The 26,641-nt window shown below is 30.0% G+C and overlaps 1 protein-coding gene across 4 annotated transcripts; it reads right to left on the bottom strand.

Annotated features, from left to right (window-relative positions):
- Positions 1 to 83: 83 nt before the first annotated feature.
- Positions 84 to 26,641, bottom strand: LOC134829634 (hippocampus abundant transcript 1 protein). Of its 4 annotated transcripts, XR_010161930.1 has the most exons (12): positions 21,919 to 22,089; positions 9,834 to 10,590; positions 4,799 to 4,894; positions 4,546 to 4,736; positions 4,121 to 4,454; positions 3,987 to 4,059; positions 3,032 to 3,167; positions 2,885 to 2,971; positions 2,721 to 2,818; positions 2,348 to 2,668; positions 1,792 to 1,919; positions 727 to 843 (listed from the first exon to the last, which is right to left on the bottom strand). XR_010161930.1 is itself a non-coding variant. In XM_063842822.1 (11 exons), the coding sequence occupies exons 2-11, from the start codon at positions 10,503 to 10,505 to the stop codon at positions 689 to 691; spliced, it is 2,163 nt and encodes a 720-aa protein (XP_063698892.1). In that variant the 5' UTR covers positions 10,506 to 10,590; positions 21,919 to 22,090; the 3' UTR covers positions 84 to 688. The 4 variants fall into 4 exon arrangements, 2 of the variants coding, with proteins under 2 accessions (XP_063698892.1, XP_063698893.1); XM_063842822.1 differs by lacking the exon at positions 1,792 to 1,919 and having other exon boundaries at positions 84 to 843; positions 21,919 to 22,090; XR_010161929.1 differs by lacking the exon at positions 1,792 to 1,919 and having other exon boundaries at positions 704 to 843; positions 2,111 to 2,668.

Genomic DNA, 26,641 nt, shown 5'->3' with positions numbered 1-26,641 from the left:
TTTTAATACTTTCATCTTCTAATTTTTTTTTAACTTTTTTTTGTCACAATTTCTAGTTTTTTATAATCATATTTTTTTTAATAATTATAGATTTTAACATCATTAGAGTAGTTTTTTGAGGTGATAAGCAACCTAAGTTGAAATCAGGTAACAATATTACAGATGTTAGATTATAATTTTTTTTAAATTCTTCGTTATTTTTAAAACTTGTCCTACTTTTACATCGACTACTTGTTATTTATATTTTTTTTTTTATTTTTTTCCAAGAAAAAACTTAAAATTAAAACTTAAAAACTTAATTAAAAGCGTGTGATGTTTAGTCGTTGCTGCTGTTGTTGTTAGTAACTTAAATATTTAACACAAAAACGAAAAAAAAATGCTTAAAAGTACGAAATAAAACTAAAAAAGGTGGAAAATGTATCATCATCATCACTAAGGCTGATAAATAATTTTTTTTTAACGCGATAGGAAGGTACATTTTTGTACAAGTAGTTTTTTTTATGTAACTCATAAATATCGAATTTCATCGATATTTTGCAAATTTCATTAAATATATTTTTTATACTGTTTTTTTTTAACAACTAAAAAACTCTCTAAATCACTAATTTTTTCATGGTAATTTTTTGCTACAACCAAATTAGATGAAAATCGCCAAATATTGTCAAAGAGTGTGTTGTGTCGTGTGTGCTTACAATTCAACCGAGTGACTTTGGTAGTGATCACTGATGAGTGGCGAAAGTGCCTCGGCCATCTTGCTGTTCGAGTGATGGCTGCCATGACGTTCGAGACCAACGCTGTTGAAGTCGACACCAAAGTGTTGGGCGTCTAGTGAGAGAGAGAGTCCTGAAAAATATTTTTAAAAAATAATTAAAAATGGAATTTTTAAAAATAAATTTAAAGAAAAAACTACAAAAAATGCCAAAATCTAAAAAATTACTACGGAAAAAACTAATTAAACTAATTTTTTTACTAGAATTTTGAAAATAAATTACTCGTTAGTCAGTTAGAGGCGAAAGTGCTTTCAGAAAAGTGGGTTAGTGAGCTTTTTTCTATCAGATCTATTATTTTATCGAAGGAGATTTACATTTTTTTGAACAATTTTTCAAAAATTGAGCTTGTGAATGTTAAAAAATTGGATAAAAAAATATTTTTTAATCAAATATTTAAAATTTTTAGATTTTCATGTTAAAAGTGAAATAAAAAAAATATGAAAAATTTTGAAAAATGTCAAATTTTCGCTTTTATTTCATATTAAAAGAGTTGAAGAAAAAAAATTATGAAAAATATTTAAATTTTGAAGATTTTAAGTCAAAAAAGAAATTAAATAATTTGAAAATATATAATTATCTTAAATTTTGCATTAAAGGAGCTAATAAACAAATTTTAAGGGAAACAAAAATTAATTATTTTTTTTAAAAACTAAAATTTTTATTCCAAAAAATAGTTTTTTTTTTTTTTATGATTTTTTAATTTTTTTCAAAAATAGATTTTTTTTAATTTTTAAATTTTTTTGTGACAAAAAAATATTGAAAATTCGGATAAAAAATGAAAAATTTATTTTAATTTTTGAATTTTCAAAAAAACCCAAATTTAATGTGTAGGAAAAAAAAAAAGATTTTTTTAAAAAATGATGAAATTTCTAAAAAAAACTTTGAAGGATCATAAAAAACAATTTATTGTAAAAAATTTGAATTTTCATTTTCAAAATACTCTTTTTAAACTAAAGTGTCAAATAAAAAAATTGTTAAATTAACGTAAATCTCCTCGATTTTCTAAAATAATTAAATTTACTTTTTTTTTCGTCGAACTACCGAACGGAATCGATAACAATAATCGACGTATCTTGTTATGGCAAGGTATTAGCTATACTTTATCGTCGTTAAAGTTGGCAAGCATATCTTGTACTTTCGAGTCGTTTTCTGCGAAATGTCAAAATCGATGACCGAATGTTGGGAAATGTTCAAAAGATAAAGAAAAAAGAGAAAAACATCAAATATTTAGACATTTATCGAATAAAACGAAGGCGCCAATCGACATCTTTCAATAATTTCATGAGATATTCCAAAACGAAAGACGACGATTGACGCCTGCTTAAAATTAAAATACTTACAAAACGTGCAAAAAGAGGAAAATTAGTGCAAAAATGTACAAAGCATGCATTTTTAGGTGTTTTTCTGTGTGTTTCATGTGTTTTTGTGTGTGCAAAGTGTAAGTTTAGTAGGCAGTAGGTACTTAGAAGTGAAGAGGAAAAGTGTTTTTTTGTGTCTTTTCTACTACACAAACGCATTCATGCTTCTCTCAGGTCTACTTAATCTACTTTCGGCATTTTTACTTGATTTCGGCATACCAGATGGTCGTCGAATCGGGTCGTCCATGGGTTCTTCCGGCAAGAAAATGATGGCAACAATGATCGCTATCACAACGAGGAATGCCCCGAACACGAAAGGAGGTCCGGGAACACCTTCCGACACAATTTCCTCGGGACGCACATGAATCGGCGTCGCATTTCCGGGCGGCGGAAGGATAATATGATCGCTCGGGTAGTGCGGCGTAAGACTATGATCCACATTCAAGTCCACATGGAACAAGTAGAAAATGACGCCAAACATCGCGGGACCCAAGCCGTTGCACAAACCGCGCATTCCGGTGACCATTCCTTGAGCAACTCCTAAAAAAATAAATTTTAATAAAAAAAATCAATTAAAAACGAAAAATCGTACCTTGTTGATCGGGATCCGAATGAACTGAGACAAATGCACTGATAGCGGGATACGTGATGGATCCAAGCGAAGCCAGAATTCCAGCGGCCCACATCATCCTGCGAAACAAAGACACGTGTTAATTAGTGAAAAATCAATTTTTATGGGCATTTTGGGGGACAAACCATGTTTGACTGCCAAATCCAAACCACAAAAGTTGCAACGTCTCAAATAATAATCCCAAAATTATTGTTCTCTTGGCTCCAAGTACCCTGAAAGTGGTTGTCGAAACGTCAATTTATGCGAAAATAATCAGAAGAGAATGAGCTTACCTCATTAAATCACCCAAGATAACCTGTGCCAAAATGCTCAAAATTCCAACGACAGCGATGAAAATTGATACATCAATTGAGGTGAAGTTCATTTTGAGTTTAAGGTAAACGAATATACAAGAATATTGTCCGGCTTCTGCAAAGTTTCAATGCAAAAAAAATTAAAGGATTAGTTTCAATGTGAAATTGAGTGAGATTAATTTTAATATTTTCACTTTTTGTTGAAAATTTTTAAGGAGAAAATTTTAAAAATTGATAAAAAATAAAAATTTTAGAATTTTTTTTAATTCAAAAAATATGAAAATTTAAAATATTTTGTCAATTTATATAAAAATTATGCAAATAAAAATATTTTTTACAGAAAAGTAGATGAAAAATCGAGTTAAGTCAAGTGAATTTTTTTTTTGTGAATTTTACTATATTTTTTCTTCAATATTGAAAAATTCTTAGACAAAATCCAAAAACGAGATAAAAAATTTTTTTAAATTTATTTACTAAAATTAATGACTAAAATTTAAAAAAAAATTAAAAAAATTTTAAATAAAAAAAATAATAAATATAAATTAAAACATAAAAATTTCCAATTTTGCCATTCGAAAACAATTAAAAATTATTTTTTTCATAGATTTTCATGAATCTTAAATTTTTATTATTAAAACAATTAAATTAAATTAAATTTAAAAAATATTTAAATTAAAAAAAAATCAAATTAAATCCTTTAATTAAATGCAATAAAAATATTTTGAAAGAAATAATTTTTTTTCTGACTTTTTTTTACCAAATTCCTACTTTTTAAAATTTTAGATAAAAATAATAATTTTTTTATTTAAATAAATTTACTTAAATAAATTAAAAAATGTTAAAAATTTTAATTTTTTTTCTCATAAAAATTTTAATTGCAACAAAAAGTGAAAAAAATTATTAAATTTAATCTTTTTAATTAAAAATTACGTACCAGGCAGGTATGATAGCAAAACGGTAACACATTGCATCAATATTGTCCGATCTAGGCCGACGCGTCGTAATGCCTGTCAACAAAAAAAAACATTTTCAATAAAATTTTCACAAAAACTCAAATTTCATCCTTACCGAGAACGGATCCGCTTGTTCCCAACTGATCGGCGCTCCCCACGAGCTCGGCCTTACTTTCTCTGGTAAACTCTCTGGTACGGCTACTAATATAAAAAATACATCTAAAACAGCGATGGCTGTTGCTAAAGCTACAATTAATGGCTCTGAATAAATTTCATTCAAATATGCGCCGAGTGCGGGTGATATCACTAAACTGGCAGCAAATGTCGCCGAAACGAGCCCATAAGCTCGCGGCCTCTCCTCCACCGTTGTCACATCAGACACGAATGCAAACACGACACTAAATGTCACAGCCAAGATGCCACTGATTGAGATCATTGCAAAGAACCACCTGGAGAAAAAAAAACGGGTCAAGGTTAAAAAAAATTTTTTCGTCGTTGCGTGACACGAGACAATAAAAATGTGTCTGGACCATTACTTACCATGAATTGATTGACATGAGTGGTATGGGAGCGCATGTGAAGAAAACTGTAATTAACAGGAAAAACTTGCGGCCCCACACATCGGACAAGGCACCAACAAGTGGCGCACTTAAGAACGACAAAATACCCTTGATGCCCATCACGAGACCATTCATGAGGAATGTGTGACTCGGAAATGTCTTGTTGAGAACCTAAAAAATCAAAATTTTTTTATTAAATTATGTAATTTGCCACGCGCCAGCGAAAAACTTACATTTATAACGGGCATCGTCAGTAGACCCCATGCAAAAAATTCCAAAAATATTACGACCAGTGCATGATACACGCTTGGCTCGCCGATACCTGAGCTCTGTAAGTACAAGAAAAAAAATTTTTTGTTGAAAAAACAAACAAACAATAACAATAATTAAAAGTTTGGTGAATAAATTATGAGAAAAAACGACCTTTTTCGACGATTGGACGACGAAATGTTTACATTGTCCTTCTTCGCGACGTTCTTTATGGGCTACATGGGACAATAAACGCCAAGAAGTCGTTCGTCATGTTAGAATCGACAACAACTTTTTACATAATTCCATGTACTTTCGTGTACAAATGCATTAAACGACCGCGATAATAACAAACTAGTAAAAGCGAAATTATAATTTATTGATCTCCGTGGAAAACGAAAGCAAAGTCGGTTCGTGTCATGTGTGTAAAGGACTCGAAAATCGATAAAAGAGATCGTTGGAGAGATTTTCGTCGTGCATCGTCGTCATTGGACTCGAAAGAGGTAATTATTTCATTCATTAAAGTGGATTTGTGATTCAAAGAACTCTTTTTAGTTAGTCAGAAACGTATTCAAGGCACGTCGCAGTCAAAATATGGTACAAATAATGAAAATGTATTTATGCACCAAACCGAAAAAACGTAAAAAAAACAACCAACTGCGCGTTTTTTGGTGCATTTTATCTATATCTACATCGAAAGACCTACGTAAGCCGAACCCAGCCACCGTCAAGGGTGAGTTTCACGGAATTTTCATGTGTAAAGTGTCTCTAGAGAGTAAAATTTTACGAAATACTACTAAATTGAGGGATCAATTTTAGGTTTTTTGTATGTTTTTCAATGAAAAGAGTTTATTTTGGTTCAGGAAAGGGAAATTTAAACATAAAATCCTTAACTTAGGTAAAAATTTTGACATTTTTTCTTACTAAAATCTTTAAATTTGAACATATTTTAGCTTTTAGGTCTAAAATATTAATTTAAATCATCAAATTTAGTTTATTGTCATTCATTAAATTGAATTTTAAGACCAAACTTTTCTATTCAGGTACTATTTTTGCCTATTTTTCGAAAAAAAAACCTAAGATTTTAAAAATTTTTCATTACAAAACTCGAAGATTTTAATAAGAACTAGTCAAATTAGTGCATTTTTATTCATTAAAATATTATTTAAGGCAAAAAATTCCAATTCAGCTAAGTTTTTCAAAAAAATTTTCTTAAAAAATATTAAAAAATTAACATAAACTTGTAAATTTTGATTTGAATCAACATAATTATGTAACTAAGATTCATCAAAGTATAGTTTAAGACAGAAAAATTTTAAATCTCGGCAATTTTCATCATTAAAATCTTTACTTTTAATATTTTGATATTAAATCTTTTTAATTTTTAAATTAATTAATTTTTATTTTTTTTTAATTAATTAATTAATTTTTTTAAATTAACAAAAAAGCGCACCTTTATGATGACAACGTCAACAGATCGTCTTTTAAGAGGAAAATTAAATTTATTTGAATTTTAATTAAAAACAAAAAAAATTGTTTTTCAAAAAAATTTTTTTTAAATTTAAATAACTTTTTTTAACCAAAAATTTTTTTTTTTGATCAAAAGTTTTACAAAATTGTTTTTCCAATTTTAAAAAAAAATATAATAATTTCGAACATTATAAATAAAATAAAATAATTTTTTTAGATTAACAAAAAACATATTTTTCAATATTTTTTTTTTAATTTTTTCAGTTTTTTAACCAGAAATTTTTTTTCCATCAAAAGTTTTACATTTAAAGTTAAAAAAATATGATAAGAATTTCGAACTTAAAAAATATTGTGTTAATTAAAATTTTTCAATTAATTTTAAATTTTTATTGAAAAAAAATCTCTATTAAATTTTAGGCAATTTTAGATTTATTTCATGTAAATTTATGACAAAAAATGCCCCTTAATTCATAAAAAGACCATAAAATTGGAACTTTTTCAACAACAGTTCATTAGCATGTGACCTTAATGCGTTTTTCTACGCCAAAGTAGTTCAAATCCTGCCCTCAAAATCAAATTTTAGTCATTTATCAACTAATGACACCTGCAACATACTTCCAAAATTGTCCATTTTTCACTATTATTTTTCTTCTAGAAAAATAGAAATTATGAAAAATCAACAATGATCTCGTCCTTCACCCACAGACAAAGAAAGAAAAAATTTTCGCACGAACAAGAGACACCCATAAAAATGCGGCCAAAATTTACATACAAAGAACAGCAAAAGTTGATAAGGCGTCACTGGCAACGTAAACAAGCCACAAATGCTGATCATCTTCCGTGCCACTTGCTTCGAGTCCTTCGCATCCGCATCGTCAGTCTTTTCGCACGAATAAATCGTTTGTTGAACATGCTTATCAGGAACTATCACAATTTCGTCCTTAACTATTTCTAATGCCATAATTCTCATTTTATTTCCGTTTTTTTGACTTATTATCACGTAAAACTATCACTTTTGTGCGTATCGGTGAAACACTTGAATTTCTAGAGTCTAGTTAGTAACAAGGCGTCTCCATCGGAGTTTTTTGTCCTTTTGAAAGTTCATTTTGTGTGAAAATTACACAACGAGAAAACGCGCGAGACGAGAAAAAATTTACAAAAATTTATTGATTGTACAAAATTTTCAAGTTTGTACTTTTTTTTTGTTTGTTCGAAAGTTTCCGACTCAAAAACCGCAACAATCACTCATAAAAGTGTAATTTTGAACGTTTTTCGCTGATGATGTTTATTGTCGTCATGATAACTTTTCTTTCTTTTATTTTCTTTGCTATTGTGTCTCGAGCCACTACATTGTGTGAGGGCAGCGGAGACGAAGGCGCGCGATCTGGACGGTGCAATGAGCAATGAGAAACTGAAAGTAGGTGTCGCAATGTGAAATAGAATGAACCTACAACAAAAAAAAAACAGATGCACAGAAGTTCGAGCTTGCGCAGTTGTCCCGAGATGTTTGCAACAGCTGTATGCCCGGTAACTCAGATGTCCTCAATCCTCTGGTTGAGCTCAGTGAAAGTGTGGTATCTCATAAGGACTCAACGGATTAGTCATACGAATGAAAAATTTTCACTCGAATTCCCTTCAACGAATCTCTTCTTGTGTTCGCATCGCGGCGTATTTACAAGAGAAGATTAATGGGACTCGAAAGAGTGGCGTTGTACGCGTGTCGACGATTTAACTTGAATGGAAAACCGCGAAAAACGAGTTTTTTTTTTGGCAGAATTTATGAGGAGTTATTCAGGTAAGAGTTGAATGAACCAGCGTTTTTACGAATTACGAGTTAATTAATCTCCTTTTTTTGTGTCTAGTTAGCAATTACATCGACTTTTATTTTTCATCCCACATAGATGCTGGTAGGTATTTTTCTTCAACCCACGTGTGGACTACAAAAAAAAAACAAATAACAAGAGAAGATCCTTTCAAGGACATTCAATCACGCACAAATTGTTCTACAACTTTTTCGCATGTGTGGGAACAGGGTTTTAATGAATGGAACATTTGTTCAAGAGACTTGAGTTTTTTTCTTAATTTTTCAAAAATGTTCTCCAAATCTTTAATGAACAAATTTTAGGTGAGATTTTCAATTTTTTTTGAGTATTTATTAAGTTTGAATTAGAAAAAGTCAATTTTCAAATTTTTAACGGTCATTTTTTAAATTGACATTTACGAAATTTTTATACAAATGTCAATTTATGGAGCAAATTTCAATTAACAGGTAAGTTTTTTGTTTGAATTTTTAAAATTATCTTCTTTTTTAGGAAAAAATTGACAAAGAAAACCTAAAGCTGAATAATAGTTTTTCGGAGCGCGGTGATGCATCTTCAAACCTAACCTCAAACCATAACACAAGCAAGCTTCTGTTACAAAACTAACTAATGACCATATTTAATCGTCAAAGAATGACATCATCCCAGATGTACAAGCACCATATCCTTAAAGTGAATGACATTATTAAATACGAACAAGCAATGACAATATAGAAAATCATAAAAGGGCTATTGAGGACGAATCTATCAATTTCTCTCGTTCAGGATCATTATAACTACGACACAAGAAGGAGGTCCAGATTACAAACTCCAATGTCTCGAACAAATTACTCACCCAACAGTGTTTTTATGAAGGGATAAATTTCTTTAATAGTCTCCCTTCAGAAGTAAGACGCTCTGACAACTTCCTACTATTCAAATCTAGACTGAAACAAATACTGACAATGGATCTGGGGCATAAATTCAAACATCAGCCTTCGATATCAAAACAAAAATTCTACTGTAAAAAACGACTCTGAGACCAATTGTAAGCTATGGAGCATCTATTCTGACGCCAATGGAACAATAATTGCGGATTAACAGGAAGCCTTATAAAGTTTAGGCCCCGAACATTCTGTAGAACAAAATTCTTCAAAATAGGGCCCAAAATTGTCTTAGATAATAATTGGACAATTCTTTGACTAAAATTAGAGCATTGGAGGCACTGTTCTTTGTTCGGAAATCCTCATTGCTTTTCAACACGGACAATTTGCTTCCTTCTAAATCACACTGTTTGAGATATATTACGAATGGATCAAAAATTGACCTTACTTTTCTCCATAAGAAGACTGGAAATGTGCAAATGAGATTTTTGAAGCATTAAAGAAAATATTTTGAACTATGTCAAGCTGTGATCTTCGAAAAATTTTTAAAATGTAATAAGAATCTGCTCATTTATAAACATTAACAGACCGATCCATATGCAAGAAAGACAAAATCTGGCATTTTTGTTATGAAAAAAAACTTTCATATGTACAAAGTCTTTATGAAATATCGTCATAAAAAAATCTATGGCAGTAATTTTTCTCTTTGTAACGCAACAAAATGCGTCTTTCTTCTCGAACAATAATAGAATTTAATGAGTCGTTAATGGCTTTTCGGTGTTTGCGTGTCTCATAGTCGTTAATCCCAATAATTTCGTGTCATTCGGTAAATAAAATTCCAAACTAAGAATGAAAAAAAAACAAACCTTGCAATGTTCCAAAACCATCCGCGTATAACTCTTCGGTCGATCGATCTCCTTATTGCTCGTACTGTTATTCATCACAACCATCACCACAGTGGGATTATACACGGATCCCGTTGTCGTTATGTTCGACAACGTTCGTCTGTGATATCCCGCTGCTGGCTTAACTTTTCCACTCCCATAATAGCCCAATGCCGCAAATGCACTTCCACTGCGTTTGTGCTTCTTCGTGCACAATTGCCTATCACAATTTGTCTCTGTGCCGTCTTTCGCGACACCATTTCCATTGCCAACTGCGGTAACGCTGTCGCCAAAGACCCAATCGTACGTCGGCACCGCCGAATATAAGGCAGATTCTGTTCCGCAACTTGTTGCCCGTTTGTGTTGTTGCTTGTTATCACAGCTCGTTTCGACATTTCGTAACTGGATTCCGTAGTCGGTGCTCGGAAATCCCGCGTCGCCCTCGTTATCCGTGTGGTATTCCAAACTGACGTCGCCTGGCGCCGTTGCAATTGTCGCGATGGACGAGGATTGTTGCCGCAATGGAACTAAGCCATCGTCGTTTCTCTTGTTGTTGTTGTTGTTGTTGTAGGACAAGGACGGTTTCTCGTTACAAACACTTAAACTACTAATTGATTTTTTATTATTGTTTTCTGGCACTGTTACTGATGACATTGTTCATTTAGTTTTTTTTTTCGTGGTTTCTCAACAAAAATTAAAATTTTATCCCATAGTTCAATAAATCAAAGTTCAACAAGTGCTACAAACGAAAAAAAAAACAAATAAATTTTTTTTTCATCAGTTCGACGGCTTGAGTTCTTCAAACATCTATTTCAAGGTGACTCTCACATCCTACACACACGAATGCCGATCGAATCCAAAACAAAATTTTCACATAAATAAAAAATAAGCTTCATTTTTTTTATTTATGTGCAATGCTTGATAGACCGGTTGATTGATATTTTCGAAACGCAGAACAGAACAGTTAAATCAAGGTTTGCTAATTGAACGAAGCGAGTATAGTGATTGAGTTATCAATGATATGATCGAGAGCTGTTATTGTTGCCGGACTGTTAATCGATAATAACAAGGTAAACATTGATTTAAGCGATTAACGGGACAGTTACGAATGGTTGCGTTTTTTTTTTCAAGAAGATGAAGAAATGTTTGGCAAATAAATTGAGAAATGCGGATTTTGAGTTTTTTTTAAGTCGCCAAGTAAATAAAATTTTTAAGATATTTTTTTTAAATTTGTGATCAAAAAAATAATTTTTAAATAAAAAAAATGAACAAAAAAAAGTTCAATTAAAAAAATTAAAATTTTTAAAAAATTTTATAAAAAAATTAAAACTAAAAAAATAATTTTTTTTTTATAAACAAAGAACAAAGAAAAATTTAATTATAAAAAAATATAAAAAAAATTAAAAAAAATTTAATGAAATAATATCAAAAAAAAAAAAAATTTAAAAAAAAAAATTATAAAAAAAAAAAATTAAAAAAAATTAAAAAAAAAAATTATATAAAAAAAATGAAAAAAATCAATTTTAAAATAAAAAATTAATAAAAATTTAAATTTTTAAAACATTATATAATTTCTGTTCGACGAATTTAAAAAAAAAATATTAGAAAAAAATTGACATTAAATTTTTTTTCTCAAATTCATGAATAATTCATCATAAAATTAATGCAAATTATTGAGAATCAAATTTTCTCGAAGGAAAATCCACATTTCCTGGAATGAAGATGTCTTAAGAGTAAATTTTGATGAAATTTTCGCAGTATGGCTCAAAGCATTCTTCAAAAAAACATAAATGTAATTAGGTCAATATATTCTTGGAAGACATTCAAGTACGTTCTTGAGCAGTAAAATAACACAAAATTGCGTAAAATGAGAGGTTTTGAATAATTGTTGAGCTCAAATACTGTCTGAAGTACTGAAATTGTCCAAAAATTGACACCTAAATGTATTTCGAGGGCTCTTTACTGGACATTCTTGACTTGAAATCAACTTGAAGCAACTAAAAACTTGAATTTCTTGCTAAACTTGAGAGTTTTTGTCAATTTTTAAGATCTTATGTCTTGTCAAATGAGTTAAAATGCCACGTTTTGTTAAAAAATTAAGAAAATTTATAAAAAAAAAATATTTTTATAAACATTTTCTTTAAAATTGACCTTCAATTAACTTCTAAAGTGCCAAAAACGTTTTAAAAATTCATTTTCATTAAAAAATTCATAGACTTTTAAGTCATTCTAAGCTAATCACTTCACTCAACGATAAATTTCCAGCTATTTCGAGCCACTTTCGGCCATAATGAGGGCTTTTAACAAGTCATAAAGTCTCTCAGTGGTCCAATAAAGCACAAACAACCCTTAAATACCGTCAATAAATACAAATTATTCCGCCCATGCTTTTACTTTGCCGCCACTACCTCACTCGTGCAAAAGGTGAAATTTAATTACATTTCCTTTCCTTTTTCCGTTTTTAGCTTGCCTTTGTCAATAATTCATTCGTCAATCCGCCATTCGTTCATTCACATCACATATCACGACACTAACCCTCCTTTCTTCCAAAAAGTAAATCCATTTTAATTATTTATGACTCCGTTTTCTTTTTTAGCTCGACTCGCACAACAATTTTTGGCACCTGAGCCGACGACGAGTTGGTTACATTCCAAAGCAACTGCTGCGCTTCGGTTTTTGTTATTATTAAATTAGAACGGTACCGAGCACGGGCGATATTTATAAAGTGCCGACAAGAACAACTGTTTGCACTTGTGTTTGATTTCGACACGAACGACGAACAATTATTATTGGGAGCGCACGAAATGACTTACAAACAAGGGCAAATCGAACCCGAAAAAATTCTTAATTAGATGCTCGGAAGAGAAAATTTGTCATGTTCATTAAAATGTTTGTGGAACTCAGCTAGAGAAGCAAGGTTAATTGGATCAAAGTAGTTAACGAAATTTTGTGCTAAGACATGATGTTTACAGTTATTGACAAGTAGAGCGGAAATTAGATGCACAATAAACAACGCACGTGTGATCGATTGATTGCTCGTTCAAGTAGAGATGAAAAAGTCTTGTAACTTTCACGATTTTTTTGGTGAATTTTTTGTTGAAGAAGACGATTTTGAGTGGTTTTTGTCTTTTTGTGATAATTTTAAAGCTAATTTTAGCATTTTTGAGGTTAATTTTGTATTTTGTGAGAATAATTTGACTCGTCAAAACTTTCATTTTATACTAAAGGGGCTTAAATTGACGTCTTGAGGTTTTAAATTCAGCGTTTTTGGCTAAAAATTGGCATCAAAATCTAAAATTGGAAAATTTTTAATTGGTATTTTGCAATAATTTGCAGCAAAAATTATAAAAAATTAAAATTTTGTTAAAATTTTTGCTGTTTTTTAACGAAAAAAATTTTTTGAAGTACTGAATTTACCTGTTTTACACAAATTTTATGAAATTTTTAATGATATTTATTAAAAATTTTTCATGAATTAGAAAAAAACGTTAGAAATAGCCGTATTTTCCTGTGATTTATGAAAAGTTTTAAAAAAAATCATTAAAAATTTATAAAAATTGAGGAAAAAAAATGTAAATTCAGAACATAAGAAGTCAATTTTGCTGCCTCAAGAGATTCGTTTTTTACTTAAAATGCTTCAATGGACATCTTGAGGTAATGAATTTTACTCTTTAATTCTTAAAATTGGCCTCAAAAGTGTAAATTTTTAATTATTGACTTGATTTTTGGATAAAAATTGCAGAAAAATGCAAAAAGTTAAAAATTCTCATAATTTTTTTAATGAATTTTTGTCAAAATTGCTGTTTTTGGTGTTTTAATTCATTTTTTTAACACATTGAAAGTAGATTTTACCTCAAAAGTGAAAAATTCAACTTCGAAAGACTTAAATTTTATGCTTCTGAAGATTTAATTGGCATCTTGAGTTATTAAATTCAACTCTCTTAGCCTTAAAATCGACCCCAAGGTCAAAAATTTACAATTTTTTAATTTTTATTTTGCAAAAATTTGCATAAAAACTCATAAAAAGTCGAAAATTTTCATTAAAAATGACAAAAAATGCTTCTCTTTGAGTTTTTTTCTCAAAATTGAACAAAATGTTGCTCTCCAATCATTTTCATCCCATTAACGAAATAATTTTCGGCTCATCAAGCAATAAAAAAGATAAAATTCCGACTTCTTACTCAATTTTTTCATTTCCAATCACAACATTAAGCTTCAACAAATCAATAAATAAGAAGCTCGACATCGAAATCGGTCTCCGCCTGCCCCGTTGAATTATTCAATGCCTCATTTTTTGTCATTTTTGTTGTTTTCATGGCTTCCCGTCCCACGCACGAGCCTACATCAACAATTTTTTCCCTCACTTTTCTGTTGTTTCGAAAGAAAAACATGCGATAAAGATTACAAAACACACATAAACACGATTCTTATCCTTGAACTTGACTGATGTGTGTGTGTTTAATCGCAACACGAGACAACTAAAATAAATTTTATCGAATCTTGAATGTGTTTTCAATCAATTACTCATGAAAACGACAAAAAAATCAATGCTGACACTCGTTATTTGGTCATTACTGATTGAAAGCAAGTAACGTGCATTGAATTTTGTCTCTAATTGAAGGATGTCGTGTCGGGTGATTGAGCTTTGATTTGCTCCTTCCATGAAATTTCATCGAAATTTTGACCTTTTCTTGACTCGCGAGACAATTTTCCGAATATTCACCCCGATTAAGTAATTTTTTCAAGTTGTTTTTCCCCATGTTACGCATTTCAAGCGGCAGCACGAGCAAAAATAAATCTTGTATCGCCGCAAATTTGTGTTAGACGACAGAACAGCAGCAGACAAGGCGCCCGTTTTATGTCTTTTTTCTCGTTTTATTTCGTCGCTCGTACGGAAAAACAACCAACATCAACGAGAAAAGCAGCATTACTCAATTTTATGTGGGAAAAAAGCAGCAAACTAAGTGATACAGCAACTTTTTCAAGGAAATCCAGATTTAGGAAGGATTTTTCTTATATGAAAAATTGAAAAGGTTGTCGGAAGTCGGGCAAAGGTTGGGAGTTTTTGTCTTTTTACGAACAATGAACGCATTTTAATGGAATATTATGAAGCGAGAAACTGAGGGAGGTCATGTTATTCCAAAGAAGATGATTTTTGGGGAGATTTTCTTGTTTTACGACGAATTCTTGGATGAAAATCGTTAAATTTGACAAGGTTTAGTGCATAAAATGGCGAGGATTTGGCGAGAATAGTAAAAATATGCTTTTATTGTCATGTGTAGCTAAGCCTTGATTGTCCATCACATGATTTATGAGCAAATATGGAACAATAGAGTACTGACAATAACTTTTCATGACTTGAAATATTCAAGTTCAATAAAAAAAGGTATGATATCTGACTTTTTATGAAAGTTTTAAGTCATTATTTTTGAATTATTCAACATTTTTATTTATTTTTAGGAAAAAATTGATGTAAAAAGTCAAATTTCTGGAAAAAATTACTTTTTAAAGTTGAAAATTGAACATCAAAAGGTACCAAAAAGCAAATTTTAAAGGTCAAATATACCAAAAAGTGAAGAAAAGTTAAGAAATCCTTATGAAAATTTAGTTTTTCCATGAAATTTTTTTATTTCGACGAAGCAATTTTTGGACCTTGAAGGTGCAATTGATGTTCAAATTTAACATTTTAATACTTTGAATTTTTAGAATTCTTTAAAATTGAACAACAATAGATCCTTAAAATCAACTTTGGAGGTTCTAATGTTCGAAAAATCAAAGAAAATCTAATAATTTTGCATTAAAAACGAGCATTTTAGGTGGAAAATCTTTCGTCAAGATGGATATTTGATATCCAAAGCTGAAATTTTGCCAGATTTTTCTCATATTTTTAGTAAAAAATGCAAAAAATCATGAATTTATTACAAAAAATCGTAAATCTATCATAAATTTTTAGAAAAAGTAACAAAATTTGTCAAAAAGTCATATGAGCTCTTAAGTTTTAGTTTGTAAACTCCCTAAAATTGCTCATTTTTACATTCAATATCATCTAAAAAATTAAAAATTTAAGGAAATTTTCGTTCGAAAATCAAAAAAGGATTAAAAATGCAAGAAAATTCAACTTTTACCCCATTTTAATTAAGTTTTAAATAAAATTAATAAAAAAATTGAAAAAAAAAATTTGCCATAAAATTATAATTTTTTGTTAAAATTTTAATAATTTTTAAGTTTTTTAACCGATTTTATTCTTTAAATTGAAAATTTATGAAAAATATTTCAGAAAATGCTAGAAATATTTAAAAATTTTAATAAATCTCACAAAAACTATTGACCCCAAGCCATAAAAATTAATTAAAATTCCAAATCCAGTCAATCACAAACCCAAAAGGGCGTAAAGTTAATCGTGCATAATCCTCCAATGTTTATTCAGGTCACAATCTCTCGCCTATAACAACTCACTAATTATTCACATAATCTATAAATAATATTCTCAATGCTCAATAACTTGTGCGCTCCGTGAAAAATCCTTCGCACCATGCCACTCGCTAAACATTCTAAATCACGACTTTTAACGAGCACTCTAAAAAACAACATTAGACATAATAATAATTTTCAGCATTATCGCACCACATTATCATCTCCGCACACACACATATTTTGTGCAACAATGTTCTCCTTTAGCGAAAAATTTACACAATTATCACCTTTTTTCGCCGTACGAATCGACTGAAGGCCAAAACGTCAGACACAAAACGATTTATTTGCTTCGCTCCTCGACTGTGGAATTTTTTTTTTACATCTTGGCACGACACTCGATAAATTTTTACATTTTTTTTCGGGTTGGAACGGCAAAAAAATGTAAAATTTGCATAAAAATCCAATGTTCTCTGTATTAAATTTATTCCCTGGGAGACAATTCGCCACCTTTCCTAAGCAACTCTTTACAAAAGTTTTATTGTTACCGCGCCATTGAGTCGCTTTCTTGAAAAAAGTTGATAATTGAGCAAAAAAAAGGACCAGAAAGAAGATAAAGCACTAGAAATCCGTTCTTGACCTAAAAATAAAACGGAAAAAATCAATGACAGGCGGCATTTTACAAATGCGTCAATTTTCTGCTGTAAATTTATTGAAAAATTATTTTTTTCGTGATGTAACGGACATCTGAATTTTTAAATTTTCATTAAAATTAGAAAGACCGGCACGAGAACGCGTTTATTATTCATAATAAAAAATTATTGATTTTTATAAATAGTTTTTCGGATGTTATCTGGGTTTAGCAGATACGGAAAAATTCATTAAAAAAATTGATTGGGAAATTTTTTTTAGTAGCAGATTGTCGTCATATCTCGATGTCGTCATCGCCAAACGCCTGCCACCCGTAATTATTTTTGGAGATTATTAGTTTCTGGGTTTCGTTCCTTTCTCGAGCTCGATGAATATTTTATTTTCAGATTGAAAAAAAAAATGTTTTGCGAAATGCGCGATGCGAACGAGATGAAAATAAACAGAGAATGGATGCAGATTAATAAAACAAGCAACGTGTGTGGTCCTGTCTTAGCTGTCTGATATCGTCTTGCGATGCAGTTTTAATGGGAATTTTGCTTGGAGGCGCTTTGATGGATAGAGGTAACGATGGGAATTTGCTGGAATGGATTTTTTTTCGTCTAAAGTAAGATTTTTATTGCTTCTTGAAGCTGTTTTGGACTCAAAATCGTTGATTTTAAACTAAACTTGTGTCAAAATTGCTCATTTGTTAAAATTATTGATAAAAATCGTTCAATTTAGGCTGAAATTGATAAAAAAAAATAATTAAATTTGATCAAACCTTGAAATTTTAAGGAAAAATCTCAAAAATTTTGACCTCAAATGCTCTTTGGAACCAAAAAGTATCCAGTTTTTGTCCAGATTTTATACTTCAAGAGGTCTTCTGACTTAAAATTCTTACATTTTTATCTGATTTTGCACTTTTGAGTTAAAATTCATTAAATTTTTAGTCATTTTTAAACTAAAAAGCGCACAAACAATGCAAACTTCAAAGAATTGTAATTCAAAAGTACAAAATCTCGACAAAAACTGTAAGATTTTCTTATTTTTTTCGCTTAAATTTACATTTTTGCTCTAACTTGAGACACTCAAATGACTTCAAAAGTTTTTTTGAGCAAAATTTAGCCGTTTTTTAGCTTTAAAATTGTCTTTCAAGGTCAAAATCGCCTAGAATTGGCTATTATCTGACTCCTAATGCACCTTCAAGTATTTGAAAAGGTCCCAATTTCGCCTAGATTTTTAATATTCAGAAAAGTTCTTGGCACTATTGGATTAAAATTCTTTCCCAAAGCCAAAATTATTCGATTGTTGCTCTTAAATCCGTCTCCAAATGCATTTCTAATTTAAAAATCTTGCATTTTTTGCCCTAAATTTTCATTTTTGGGTGGAAATTCATTCAATATTGAACTATTTTATCATAATTGAGTTCAAATTTGACTCGAAATTGAATTTTTTAAACAAAAAATTCTTTTTTAAATGACTCCAGAAGTTCTCCTGTACTCTATTTTTGCTATTTTTAGGCTAAAATTGCTTTTGAAAGCTCAATATTACCCAAAACTGTATCATTAAAGACCTCAGATGCTTTTTTAAATTTGAAAAAAGTAAAAAAAAAATCATAAAATTATTGTTTGTAGTTCAAAATTTTCAATTTTTGCCTGAAATTTTGGCGAATTTCACCAAAAATTGCTTTTTTAAAAATATTTCTGTTCAATATTTCACTTAAAATCACTAAAAAATTCAATAAATCCAATTTACTGCATTTCTAGAACTTTTTTTCTCCCGTGTGGTCCCTTTTCCACAACAAATTCTCCGAACATTGACTCGATCACTTTTGCAATCATCGCCAATCGTCATGTAAATTGATTCAATAAACTCTCCTTCACTCAAATTACGTTTTTTCATGTTCAATATGCGCGATGTCGCGGCGACATTAGCCGGCCAAAATCCAGTTTCAAGCAGTAGAATCATCAAAACGCAGACGAGACACACGAAAAAAAAAACGTCATGATTCTTCGCATTGGTCAAAACTGGTTTTTATTCCAGATTTTATTTCTTCTTGCCAGCGAAAATATTAATTCTGACGACGACGACGATATTTTTTGCTTTTTTAACGATATCCTTCGTATCCGCCTCACAATTGTTTGTTTTTATTGTTGTTTCGTGTGCAAAATTGCTTTTTTGTATGGAAAAACAATTTTTTTCTTTTTCTTACGTGGAACGGAAAGCTTATCTCGGTTTTTTTCGGTACACGCGACGACGGAGGTGCGGAAATTTTGCATTTTTGATCGTTTCAATGCGGATCGGCGGCCTTTTTTGTATTCAAATCGAATTAAATTGCACACAACATGTTAATATTTTGACGTTGCGATATCACAAAAAGCGTCAAACTGAATATTTTATAAAAATTTTTTACGCAAAGATGCAGCAAAATTTCTTATTATGACACGACAAAGCACATATCATGCCGCGATTTCAAGTTCAAGGCCGTGAAAGCGAGTAAATATCGCAGAATTTTTTGTATTTTGTCGTGTTTCGTGTTACATCATCAGCTCGTGTGTGACATGTGAGCATGGGAGAGGCTGAAATCTGATGTCAAAATGAGATAATTTGCGACTGGCATGGGAATTCGTGACAGAATTCATTTTTTTCGTTGCTGTTGCGTGAACTCATGGCGAAGTAAAAGGTTTAATTTAATGACTGAAATGCCTAATTAGCCTCCTAGAATGGTCTCGGAGGGAGGAAAAGTCGTAAATGAGCTTTTAACGCCACGATTTTAATTATTTTATGGAGTTTTTGTGGCACGGAGCAACATGTTGTGAAGAAATTTCAACATTTTTCGCTTTAAATGACTAAATTTTAATCAATTCTTGAAGATTTTGCGGTTTTTGTTGATTTTCCGCCTACGCTTAAGCACTTCTTTACTACGCCTCCGCCTATAATTCATCAAAAAACTACTTTTTTCCTAGAAATGTTTGTTCTTTTGTGCAACTTGACTATAATTATTTACATAACTAAGAGTTCTAAAGCAGTGAGCATCCTCATAACTCATCAAAATTTCGTTTAAAAGACTTTAATGGCCTTGAACTACGATTTCTTGTTCAAATTCATAAAAGCCTATTATAAAAAGATAAAATTTCCGTGCAAAATTTGAATTTAAAATGTCTTTTAAACCAGTTTTGCATTTGAAAACACATCAAATGATGCGGAAATTCCATCAACTTTTACATAAAAAGTCATTAAGAACTACTGGAAGTCGTATAGACACAATGAAATTTAGTTCTGCGGAGGATGTTAAGTGAATTTTCATTGAAATTGTGCATCAGTTGCAGTTTGATTAAATATTTTCTTTGAATTTACTTAAGATTTTGTTCAGTTTTGTTAAATTTATCAACAAAAAAATGTTTTGGAGCTATCAATATCTAGAAAATTGCTACTTTTTGATGATTTTTTTTATAAAAAATTTAAATTTTAGTTCAAAAAAAATTTGAGAAAAATTAAAATTTAAAAATTCTTGTTAATTTTTTTAGTTCAAATGAGATGTTTGTCTTCTTTTCAGCAAAAAAATATTTTTTCGTGTTCTTAACAGTTTTCTTTAAAATCAATGAAATTAATCCTAAAATTACTTCGAAAGAAATTAAAATTTCGAGAAATCTTAAAAAATTCTTTAATTTAAATAAATTTTTATATTTTTCACAACAAGAAATTATGTTTGTGAGGCCTTAAAATGCAAAAAATTGTAAATTTTTGACAATTAGCTTTAAAATATTTAATAATTTTACCTAAATTTATATAGTAACTTCCATAAAAACTCGTTAAATTTTAAAATTTGAATGAATTTTTGTCTTTTCAGTAAAAAATTATTGCTTTAAGCCACTAAAATTACAACTTGAGAGGTACTTCTAGAATAAAATTTATCAATTAAGTCCAAATTTTGATTTATTTCTTTAAATTTTTGAAACTTCTTTAAGTTTATTTAAACATTTCGGTAAAAAAATTAATTTTTTTCTCCATATTTGAAGACAAAAAAAAATTTTTTATTAAAAACTTTCAAAATTCGGCAATTTTTCAAATTCTTATCATCATTTCTGATCATTTCCAGTCTCAAATAATTAAAATCTCTTCATCTAACATCACTTTGTACTTCAAATAGAATCTCATTACCTCACTTAACACAAAAAAAATCACCTTAACCACTTAAGCCCTTCGGCTAAACCCATATTTGGTCTTGAACCGCTATTCATAACATCAAAAAAGTCCATAAACGCCACGATAACTCTGTATCTCGCCTCATTCTGTACGAAAAAATCAATAAACCATGACTCAAGCTATCCGCATAAATTCCGTCATTTCGGTCAAAACCAAGTTTCAAGTCATTTATCACATCACTCCGCTCCGTATCCTGCCTTTTAACTCGAGAAATAGATGTTTGAAACCTCAACAAGCCAGATGATGACTTCATTCGTGGCAGTCATTCTCCTTGAATGAATTATTTTTATTATTTTTTATTATTATTGTTGACTTTTGCATTTATCGTTGTACGCGGCTTCATTCGTCGGAATCGTCGTCATCTCAAACATTTTTATTATTTTATCATAAACGGCAATAAAACACAGTGTAACGTTGATTTACATGTTAAATTCACAGTTATGATGATGATTATAATTGTTTTGTTCGCCGTTTCGGAGTCTTCTCATGCACTGACACCGTTTTATGCTGCTTTTCAATCAACGGAACTTTTTTTTGTTTCTTTGTCAGGTGTTTTTTTGTTCGCTGAGTGCCTCGGTGATATCTTATCAGACAAAACAGGTCAAGCTTTTAGATAAAAAAAAAATTTCGTTAATTTTTAACATTTTTTTGACCTTTAAATCACTTTTTCACTAATTTTGAGCGATTTTTTCACATTTTTCAGACATATTTGGCGACTCGGAGAACGACGAATGAAGCAGACAACAATATTTTTTGCACAATCTGCCACTTTTTGACAATGAAATTTCTTCATTGGTTACGAAACAATATTTTTTCTCACCACTCTAGTAACAAACAATGAAAGAAAAGTCCGAAATCTCTCTTGGTTTTTATGTAACGAACGAATAATGTTGGATTTTATGCTGATTTTTTTGCCTTGAATGATGAATTAAAAACAGAAAAGTTGTAAAAAATTGTTTAAAGATCGCGCATTGTGTCGGAGACTGAACTATTCACGGCACCGTTTCATCTCTAACTAACGATTTGCCTCTCGCACGACGAGTTCTATGTGCGAAAATGTTGTTTGAGAGAATCTCTCGCACTCGAACGCACGTACAGAACGTTTGAACGAACAAAAGTTGTGAATGAACGAGAGTTGGGTATGATGTTTGATGAAGATAACGTCCTAGGAGCATGAATTTTTACGAGTTGGTGTCCCCAAAGCGGCTGTAGGACGAAAAATCAGTTAATGGCGTGGATTTATGGCGCGTTAAACTTTAATGGAGGGACATGCGATGGTCCCTTTTAATGAGAATCGACGTTTATTTAACGTTTTTCGCAAATTTATTGGGCAGAAGTTACGGTTGGTGGCCATTAAATGACCGTTTTTGTGTCATTTCATTAAAATTTTGGCATCGGATGATCCGAATTTCGTTCCGTTCAAGCATTTACTTCCTCATGCGGCGAATAATTTAGCACTCCATTCAAGTCTCTCGCAGTTTTCATTCAAAATTCGTACAATATGGCACGGAACTCTGCACGTGGTGCATCTACGTCTCTCTTTTTCGTAGAACTTTAAAGCGCTTCTCTCTCGTTTTGTGCTGAAATTTCATTCAAACAGCTGTATGTGCGACCGAATGCCATGGGTTTCGGTACTGGACCTCTTCAAACAACCGAACAAAATAGAATCGTCTTCAATTTTTTTTCTTCTCTTGCATAAACGTACCTAGAGAAATAGAGAAAAAAAATGTCAGACAGAAATAGTCTTTATTTATTGATGAAAAGTGAATCTGGTACACGAGCCATTATTTATCTTTTGAACGATTTTTATGCAAAGAACGATCGTCGATCGATTTTTTCCGTACTTTTTCTCTCCATTGTGCTGCTCGTAGCATCGTGGCGTGTGTCAATGTCGAACATTTTTAATCCTAGAGGATTATTTTTGCTCGTAAATGACAAAAATAGAACAAAAATGACCTTAGAACCGCGAAACAAGCTTAAAAGTTGCTGGATTTTTGCATGCCTCGGTGTCACGCATCGAAACGTCACTGCCGATTGTCTCGTTATGGGCAAAAATAACTGATTGTGTAATGAAAACATGATAAAAATTGTAAAAAAAAATAATTATTATGTGTGGCACTATTGTTCTCCGTCTATGACGATAAAAATAAATAAAAAATTCTTTGCAATTTCATGTCGAATTTAACACACAAACAACGCTCGTTGTCAATAAATGAAAAGACTTTTGTTATGGTAATTTTTTTTTTTTTTTTTGGTTTTTAGACTTGCAATGGAATCAAACAGACACGTGTTTCTGGCGTTAAACAAAATTTGTTTAAGAATTTTTGAAGTAGACAAAAGCAGGTCAAGTCATTTTTTTTTTTTGGTTTTGAAATAAATTCCATGAATTTTGTATGTAAATTTATGATGAAATTTTTTTTAATGTAAATGAGGGAAGACGGAGATGTCTGTTTAATAGTTCTTGTTTTACATAAATTACTTATAGGAAAAGGTTTGTTTAGAAGATTATTAAAATTGACGAGATACGGTCGAAAGTTTGTTACGTCGATTAAATGTTTATTTGGTTGAAGGTTAATGAACGTTTAGTGGTTAAAATTGTTTTTGTTTTGAAATTTGATACAAAATTATTTTTTTGTAATGAATAAAAAATTTCTTGAGTTGAATTTTATATTTTTTTAAAATATTTAATGTATAGAAAAAAATTAAAAATTTATGGAAAATTTCGAAATTTTTAAAAATTATTTTTAAATTTTCGTCAAATGAAGGGCAATTTTTATAGATAAAATTTTTGAGAACACAGAAAAAATTTTTTTTTAAAGTTTCGAAATTTTTGAAAAATTTTAAAAATCAGAATTTTTTTTAAAATATAAATAATTTTTGCCCATTTTTAATTAGATATAATTTAGGTTTTTTAAGATAAAAAAAAATTAGATAAATAAAAATAATTAAATTAAATAAAAAAAAAATATTAAATAAAAACTTAAATTAATAAAAAATTGTTTTTTTTAATATTTAAATATTTTTGTTTTTTTAAATTATTCAAAAATTTTTCTACTTTTTAAAAATAAAAATTAACTTATTTTTTTTTAAAAATTGTTAAAAAAAAAATTTTAAAAATAGAAAAAATATAATTTGATGAAAATGATAAAAATAATTTATTATTTTGAAATTTTTCTAAATTTTTTCAAAATTATTTGTTTTTGCATAGAAAAAAATTTTATTTGCAGCAAATTTCTAAGTTTTTTGAAATTTTTTACAGGTTTTTTACAAAAAAAAAATAATTTTGTATCATATTTCAAAACAAAAACTTCAAAAAATGTAAAATTTTTTGCTCAATTAAAATTATATAAATTAATAATTTTAAAAATAATTTAATTTATTTAAAAATTAGAAAAATTTTTTTAAACAAATTTTTAGATGTTATTAATCCGAAAATAGTAATTTTTTATTTTATTTAAATTTTTATTTAATATTAATTATTTTTTAATTAAATTAAAATTTATATATATTTTTTTAATTAAATTTTTCCATTAATTTTACATATTTTTTTTTAAATTTATTTATTTTTTATTATTTTTTTTATTTTATTTTTTTTTTATTAAATTTTATTTAGTAAAACTTCAATCATCAGTCAATATATAAAAAAGAAATTCAATTCAATAAAAAAAAATTATTCAAAGAATAAAGTCTGGAAAACTTCTCTTCCCAAAGTTAAAATAGACGTTCTTTGTCGATAAACATTAACTTAACCTTTTCAATTGTATTGACCTGCCTCATTTTCCAACAAATTACAGACGAACCTTCAAAAGGTAACCTCATAGAAAAACATCGACTTCCTAGAATTTCGTAAGGTAGGAAATCCCTTTCTATCAACTATTCATAAAACTTTTCACATCACTGCCATTTTCTCTGCCTCAAACATTTCCAAAATGCCAAAAAAATAGGATGGCTTAACAAAAAAGTCTTCAACGTCAACGTCAGTAAATAAACGTGCCTACCGGAATTTATCATCGTCGTACACCGAAATATCTCTTGAGCTCCAAAAACAGCAAACAAAAAAAAAGTTGAGTGTTTACTTTGTTGCCAAGAAAAAGGAATCAATTATGCTAATTTTTATATATAATTCATAAACATCTACGGAAATGTCGACGCAAAAAAAAAACTTGTCAAAACTGGTCTTTTATGAATTTTTCGTCAAACTTTTTGTTGTAACAAAATTTGATTTGAAAAGTAAATTTTTGATGATTTTTTTTTTCTTTTTTTGTGCAAAATAAATTTCTCTTATCACACATTGCGCATTACAACTCACACCTCGCGCGAGACATGACGTCACGGCGAAATGATTCACACACGACGACAAAACGCGATTTATTTGGGATTTTCGTAGCTACATGCTCGTTATCTGTCCCGTTATCATCGTTTGCCCGTAAATATTTTGATTATCGTGACAATATTTGAGTTTCTAAAGTGTTGCTTCGATAGCGCTAATCGTCGAATACGCCGTACTTGATAGATAAATTGCGTTTTTGTGTCGATTTGTGTCATGTGGCATCGTAAAAAGTTGCAATTTTGGGTCGCGAGTTAGGCAGACAGACATAAAATTGCTCGCAAATGTTAATAATAAATAATTTTTTTCATAGGAGGCCACTGGATAAATGATTGAACGAGCGACGCATACATTCCACTGCACATCGTTGTTGTTGTTGTCGTCATATGTTGTACCTATTACTTGCTACGACCACTTTACACAGCACATTGGAATGATAAACTGAAATATTTATTGTCAAGGTTACTGATGTATCACTTTTTTTCCTTGATTTTTCGTGTTTTGATTTGAATATTTGACGAACGAGGTGCGGGTGAAATGCTTGTCACGAGCAACGAATTCTCCGAAATCACCACGGGGCTCTAAAAATAGCGAATTTTACTCGTTAAGGCGCTTATGGCTTTCAAAGTAATTCAATTACGTTGAGTGACGCTCATTTTTTCTTTGTTCTCAACGAATTTCAGGCAACGAAAAAGTTGATAAAACCTGCAATTTTAAGTCAATATCTCACTTCCGATAGCAAAAATACGTCAGCGGACAACAAAAGGGGCAGGTGTTCATCAACAAACTTTTTTTTTCTAGCATTTCCTCTATGATGTGGTCTTTGTCTATTTGTTCTAAGCCCTTTTTCGAAGAAGATTTTTCACATTTTCGCTGAAATCAAAACTCCAGAAATCCAAAAAGTCGAAAGGTCGGACATGGAAAAGGGTGAAAATAAGGAAAATCGGTACTTACAATGACCATTCCATCCTTAACGCGGACCATACTCTTCCTCGTCTTCACCACCATGTTCGATTTTTTGATTGGCGGTATCTTGGGCATTTTGTTTCACAGTGTCTTTGCGTTTCTTCACCTTTTAAATTTGCATCGTTACAATTGCATTCAATTCAATTCACTTTTGTTTCAATTAATTGCTTATTTATGCGTTAAAATGCACTTTTTTTCGGGGTCTATGCCTCCGATTCTGATTTTTCACTGTTTTGATCGGAATCCGTTG

This window comes from Culicoides brevitarsis, chromosome 2, assembly GCF_036172545.1.
Source record: "Culicoides brevitarsis isolate CSIRO-B50_1 chromosome 2, AGI_CSIRO_Cbre_v1, whole genome shotgun sequence".
NCBI lineage: Eukaryota > Metazoa > Arthropoda > Insecta > Diptera > Ceratopogonidae > Culicoides > Culicoides brevitarsis.
This window is presented reverse-complemented; position numbering and strand designations above follow the sequence as displayed.